The sequence below is a fragment of the Rhincodon typus genome, chromosome 20, assembly GCF_021869965.1.
Source record: "Rhincodon typus isolate 14 chromosome 20, sRhiTyp1.1, whole genome shotgun sequence".
In the NCBI taxonomy this organism is placed as follows: domain Eukaryota; kingdom Metazoa; phylum Chordata; class Chondrichthyes; order Orectolobiformes; family Rhincodontidae; genus Rhincodon; species Rhincodon typus.
In genome coordinates, this window is record NC_063351.1 from 15,755,339 (window position 1) to 15,762,631 (window position 7,293).

The 7,293-nt window shown below is 36.9% G+C and overlaps 1 protein-coding gene across 1 annotated transcript in view; it reads right to left on the minus strand.

Moving 5' to 3' along the window:
* The window catches only part of btaf1 (BTAF1 RNA polymerase II, B-TFIID transcription factor-associated), a 102,428-nt gene that overhangs the window by 88,539 nt on the left and 6,596 nt on the right, over positions 1-7,293 (minus strand). The window contains exon 4 of the mRNA XM_048609172.1: positions 1,224-1,387. Within this exon, the coding sequence (XP_048465129.1) occupies positions 1,224-1,387 (164 nt within the window). The remainder of the gene's footprint in view (positions 1-1,223; positions 1,388-7,293) is intronic.

Consider the following 7,293-nt stretch of genomic DNA (forward strand, 5'->3'; position numbering starts at 1 on the left):
TCTGTTCCTATGTTTAATGGTCTTGCTTTTAAAGGTCCTTAATCCTGAGAAAGACCTGTTAAATACCTGGGTAGCACTTAAATTTGGGGCCTTCCCCAAGAGACAATGTGGGGCTGTTTCTGACTTTAAATCTGGCAGGCAAAATGCTGATTACTTCTATTAAATTTTATCAATTGTTTAAGCATGTTTATAGAGAAATACACACCATGTGTACAAAGCTATTCCCCGATTCAGTAGAAACACATGACCTAAATTTATGTGGTCTGCTGTTATTATTGAACGTGCCTAATTAATAGTTGCTGCATTGTAAGCAATTAGTTCTGCAGTGGGGATGAAAAGATTTAAATGTGATACAGCGCTAATAAAAATTTATTTGCAGGTTCCCAAATGCAGTTACGTGGTGTGACAGAGAAAAATTTGTTAAACAAACATTTCTTGAAAGGGACAATGAAAATTTGTAGAAAAGGTCACCACAGATTATGTACATGTATCATGGGGTACAGCACTGACAAATTATCAACCTGTCAGTCTTCCTAGCCAGAAAATGTGCAGAGGAACCGATGTGAAAACTTAAAACAGTAGTTAAAAATTCCATTTAAAAGCGACAAGTCCATTAATTAACTTTTAGGTATATAAATCTATACCAATACTGTGGAATAAGTGGCACACTGCAGAATCAAACTGGCCTTTTTACTTCTAGGGCCCAGGTTTAAATCCAGGTCACGTAAAGATGTCTATCTCTGCAGGTTCTTAAACTATACAATGTGATTTTGGATTGTCTCAACTCAGTTTAGAAATAAAGTTTAATAAATGGTTCTGGTGCATGCTTGAAGGAGGCACTGAATCCATGAAGTAGATAAAAAATGATGATCCATTCTCCAGTTAGATCAAAAATATTTACCTTAAAATGAAAACTGTTAAACTGTACTAGGAAGCAATTAGAATAATTTAAATAACCTTGGCTCTTTACACAACCTTCTAGTTGCAAATACTTGCTAACTGACTCATGACCAACATTGTATGATTAAACAGTATAAATACCAAATGCCCAGACTCAATCGCATTTAAATTTTAATCAAAACATTTTAAAACATTTGCAAGAAAAGCAGTTAATAGAGCTTTTAACAGGTACGTGCATGCAGACTTTAAGCTACCAGAAGCACAAAAGAAGCCAAACCCACTGCATGATTCCTTGTAGACAAACAACCCGAGGTTCTACCTACAGGTTGCTTCAGTACTGTTGGAGCTGGAGAAGGATTATAAATGAGATCTTCATCATTAAAGAGCTCTTCAGTGTTCATTCCTAGAGCTGCTCCCATGTCGAGACCCAACTTCTTTTGCAACAGTTTTCTCTGATGAGCTATTCTTTCTTTGGGGTCGATTTCTCCTGTAACAGGGAACACAGATATTAAAAAATAAAAGTTCTTGAATGGATCAACTGGCAAGGGGAACAATATGTCTCAGTTCTGACCTACAGCAACATTTTGGAACATCTTACTTAATTTCCCAGTTCACAATATCAAGTGGAATATATTTATAAATAATCATTGACATCTAGATAATGGTTTTATATGTAAAACAAAATCAAATTTTGGCATTTTACAAATGGTGCAAAGAAAATTAAGGAGGTCAGATGGGAAAGAAGGGCTCAAGGTTTCCCCCCCCAACTTAATATAGCACAGGGAACGTTAATGAAACCAACAGACTCAGAGAAAATGAGACCCTTAAGAACAAACTGGAAAAAAGGGAGAATGACAAAAATGGCTAAAGTTAGAAAATCAATCTGTGATATTGGGCATGGTTCTAGACTGTAAGTAGCCATTTGGTGCTGTGAGAAAAATAAAAGCTGAACTGGAAAAATTATAGTCTTGACAGCAGACACGGAATTGGAAGGTAATGGCATATTTGAAAACTTGCGAGGAAGGGAAGCCAGTAATGGGGCATTAGCTTATGGAGCTGAAAAACTGAGGCAAAAATCATTTTGAATAGTTAATAGTAACATACTAGTTCCACATATTTAGCCAATTGAATTCAATTATGCAGAGAACAGGAAATGGAGGGGAAATCCATGAAAATTACTTTCCACAAAAGCCAGAAACAACCAATTCCAAAACAAGACTTGTTAAAACACTTGTCTTTTATGTGCCAATCTTACTGTCTAAACAAAAAAAAAAAAAAAAAATCACCATGTGGGTTTTGGTGGCTGAGAAAATATTTGTTGCCCAATCTTAACTGCCCTCAAGAACATGGTAGTGAGCTGCCTTCTTGAGCTACTGCAGTCTGTTTGGTGTAGTACATCCACTGTGCTGTTTTGTTCAGTTACAGAAATTTGATCTAACAGCACTGAAGGAACAGCAATGCATTTCTAAGTCAGGATAATAAGTGGCTTGGATGGGAACTCGCAATTGGTTGTGTCCGTTGGCATCTTGTGCCCTTTTTCTTCTAGATGGTAGTAGTCGTGGGTTTGGAAGAATCTGTCCAAGGAGCCTTGCAGAATTTCAATTCCATTTCTATTAATTAAAGGACACTTTATGCTGTGAGAGGGTCAAAAACTGAACCAGATGAATTCAACTATAGTTCAGAGAGTGACATACATGGAATTGGAAGATAATAGCACATTTGAAGAAATAGAATTTCTATCCTTTTTTGCAACTCCTGAATCAGATATTTCGGTATCGACTTCCTATCTACAGTGGGAAAATGTGGGTCGTGTCCCATTTCTTTAATGCTAGTCAGGAGGATGAAAGGCTTTAAAATCTAATAAAGAATTTGGCACAAAGAAATCATCTGAGGAACAAGTTTGGGAGCTCTCTTTGAACGTGTTTCTCTAATTTTATTCTGTTTGCATTGCAATTCCTTCGAGTTTATTTCCCAAATAAAAAACAAATTGAGACTATGGAGAGTTTCCCAAAAAAAACAAATTGAGACTATGGAGAGTTTCCCAAAAAAAAACAAATTGAAACTATGGAGAGTTCAACAAAAAAAAACCAATGCTACTTTGTAGGCAAAACCATTCATTTTTAAAAAGGAGCTAACTATTCATGTAGTTAAAATTAAAAGACTAGTAATCATTTATCCTTTTTAACCAAAGAAAGGGCTGACGTTTTTTGCCTCCTGTTTCAAGTACAGGATACCCTGCTAATAGATTATCAACAGCACCATGATACTGAATCAACTCAAAGATACAAGTCACATTATTACATCAAATCAGTTTACGATAAATTGGAAACAAGCTAAATTCTACAAAAGGTAGATCAGACTAATGGATAGAATGGAATAATCATCCATTTTGTCCAAATAATCAGGTGCATACCACTCTTATAGGAGGTTTTCCTCCTGTAAGTTATGCTCTAGTATTGGCTGAAAAATGAAAAGAATTATCTTATTTGAAGTTAAAAATCACATTTATCAGAGCTCAACTCAGGTGTAGTAAGCAGTTGAAAGTAACTTATTTTCAACAGTTCAATCCTTTTCTCCACCCAGGTTACTGAATATTTTGACCACAGCACTTATAGACAGTGGAGTACAGGGCAATGATCCATTTTTGCCTGTTAACTGAACCTAAATTCATGCAGTAAAAGATGTTTAAGGAGACAGTTTGTGACTCGCAGCAAAACTATACCCCAGTAAGGAGGAAAGATTCTAAGGAGGGGGATAAACCAACCATGGCTGACCAAGTTGGCTAAGAAGAGTATAAAAGTTGAAAGAAAAAGCCTTTAAAAGGAGGTAAAAGTCAGTGATAGTCCTGAAGGCTGGGATGAAGTCACAATCCAGCAAAGAGGACTATAAAGATAATAAAGAAAGGGAGATAATTAGCCTTAAGAGGGCAAACGAGTGAGGAACATTAAAAAATGATAATAAGAGTTTCTTTAAATATATAAAAGGGACGAGTGTCAAAGTGAACATAGGTCCCTTAGATAGGGAGATAGTTATGGGGAACAAGGAAATGGCTGTAGGGTTAAACAGATATTTTGCATCCAACTTTACGGTGGAAGACACTCCAAACAACATGTTAATACTAAAGAGGGGGAGGAATTAAGTACCATCACCATTACTGGAGAAGTAGTATAGGACAAACTAATCGGGTTAAAGGCAGAAAAGCCCGCTGGTCCTGACGGCTTGTACCCAAGGATTCTAAAAAGTAGCTAAAAAAAGATAGTGGATGCATTGATTCTAATTTTCTCCAGAATCCAAGGATTTTTGGAACTACTGGAGAATTGGTAAACTGCCAACATGACACCCCTATTTATATAAAAAAAAAAGGAGGCAAAAAAAAAAAAAAATCAGGTAACTATATTCACATTAGCCAAACATCTGTTGTTGAACAAATGTTGGATTCAATTACTAAGGAAGTAATGGCAACATATTTGGAAAATCATAATCTACTCAGAGTCAGCATGGCTTCATGAAAGGGAAACATTGTCTGATTAATATAGTAGAGCTTTTCAAGGAACTCTCAAACAGAGTGGATAGAAGAGAACCAGTAGATGTGTTGTATTTTAACTTCCAGAAGACATTCGAAGTATCTCACAAAATGTTTAAGTTACAAGGTAAGAGCCCATGGCATTAGAGCTAGTATATTGGCGTGGATAGAGAATTAGCTGATGGGCAAGAAACTTCGAATGGGTTTAAGGGGGTTCTTTTTCAGGTTAGCAACTTGTAAACAGCAGCGTTCCACAGGGATCAGTGCTGGGAACACAATGATTTTAACATATGTATTCAGGACTTAAAAGTAAGCAAACGTATTGTAGCCAACTGTGAAGACTACACAAAAGTAGGTGGAAAGGCAAGTTGCGAGGAGGACACAAACAGTTTAGAGATATACTGACAGATTAAGCAAGTGGGCAAGAAGTTGGCAAATTGAGCATGATGTGGGAAAACGTGAAATTGCCAAATTTGAAAGGAAGAACAAAAGAACAGGAGAAAAATCTCAGTAAGCTGCAGCATTAAAGGGACCCAGGTATACTTATGTATGAAACATGAAGCTAGCACACTGGTGCAGCAAGTTATGAGGAAAGCTAATGGAATATTGGCCCTTATTTCAAAGGGGTTGGAGCATAAGAGCAGGGAAGACTTACTGCAACTGTACAAGGTGCTGGTGAACTACATCGCGAGTACTGTGAGCAATTATTTATTTAAAATAAATTTAATTGGATGCAGTTCAATGAAGATCCACTAAGATAATTCCTATATGGAGGGACTGTCTTTATGAGAAAAGGTTAAACAGACTAGGACTCTGGAAGAACACAGAAGAATGAAAGGTGATCTCATTGAAACATATAGGATTCTTAAGGAGCTTAACAGGATGTTTCCCTTCATTAGTCTCAGAATACCGGGATGCTACTTGAAGACTAAAAGAAGGAGGAATTTCTTCTCTCCCAGGGTCGAGTGTCTTTGGAACTCCTGGGCACAGACGGCTATGGGGGCCAAGTCCTTTGTATGTTTAAGGCTGAGATAGATTTTTGATCAGTAGGAAAATGAAGGGTTGCAGGGCAAAGGTAGAAAAGTGGATCTGAGAAATGTCGGATCTGCCACGATCCTATTGAATGGTGAAGCAGGCGCGAGGGATCAAACAGCCCACTCCTGTTCCTATTTGTTATGGTCTAGTATTACTTTACTATTATTAGATTAATTTACATTACAAATTTTCCTCTTTTTAAATGTAATATACTCACATTTGGCATATTATTACTATCTTTTAACTTTCCTCGTTAGTTATGGCTCTTTTCTTTTCCTTTTGAGTATTTTTGCCTTAAAAGTAACATTTCTACTTTTGAAAGCAATTAGCAATTGTTTAATTGTTTGCTACTGCCTATTTACCATTAAATGTTTTAATGCCAATTTATCCTTCATAATTACTTTCGTTTAGATTCAAGACCCTGGTTTCAGCTAAAATTTAATGGAAAATTCTAATCCTACTGTTTTGACTATTCCCTCAAAAAAGTTCTTTTATAAGATTATTAATGAGCCCTTTCTCATTGCATAATGCTAGGCCTGAAGTGGCTAATGTCCGAGTTGGTCCTTCAATGTATTATTCCAGGAAACGCTTGAACACGTTCCAGAATTCTTCCTCTTTATCTTGGTGCTTATTAGGTTTACCCAGTTTATGTAGATTGAAGTCACCCACAATTACTGCATTGCTCTTGCCACTTGGGCCTCTAATTTCCAGGTTAATATAGTTCTCTATATTTTAAAGTGTTTGGTGGCCTTACAATATTTGCTATTCCTTGCTGTTTTTTCAGCTGTGCCTGAACAGATTCCATATCCTGCTACGCTAATTGGAGATCCTTGCTCACTAATACATTATTTATTTATTATCAATAGTACCCCAACTCTTTTGCCTATCATTCCTAAATATTGAATATCCTTTAGTTTAGTTCCCAGTCTAGGTCACCCTGCTGCAATGTTTCTGCATTGGCAATTACATGACAACCCTTTACTTCTATTAGTGCCAACAAATCTCTTACACATCTGTAGCATTTACAACAAGATAGGTAGGGTATATTTAACTCTGTCTTTCTGATACTATTCTGTAACTTGACCCTAGTTGATATTCTGCTGCTTTCCACTATTATTTACAGCTTTTCTATTTCCCATAACTACTTTGCTTTTGTTCTATCAGAGTTCCCTCCTAGGTCTCCATTTTCTTGGCAAGCTAGTTTAAATAAATCGTCTCCAACAGTACTAGCAAATATCCCCATGAGGATATTAGTCCTAGTGTTGATAAAGTGTAACGTGTCCTCCTTGTACAGGTTTCACCTAGCCCAGAAAGTTGATGGTACAGTAGACAGAGAAGGTTATCTAAGATTGCAAAGAGATCTCAATCAATTGGGTCAATGGGCTGAGGAGCAGCAGGTGAAGTTTAATTTGGATAAATGCAAGGTATTGCATTTTGGTAAAACAAACAAGGGCAGTACTTACACAGTTAATGGTAGAGACCTGGATAGTGTTGTCAAACAGAGACCCCTAGGAGTTTAGGTATACAATTCTCTGAAATTTGTATTACAGGGAGATAGGGTGGTTGAGTAGGCATTTAGCACACTTGCCTCCATTATACTCAGAGGTCTGAGCATAGAGTTGGAACGTCACATTGAGATTGTACAGAACATTGGTGAGGCTTCTTTTGGTGTACAAGTGCAGTTCTGGATTTCCTGTTTTAGGAAGGATATTATTAAACTGGAGACGGTTCAGAAAAGATTTACCATGATGTTGATGGAGGATTTGCGTTATAAAGAGAGGCTAGATAGACTGGGAGAGAGTAGGTAGTAGGAACTGCAGATGCTGGAGAATCCG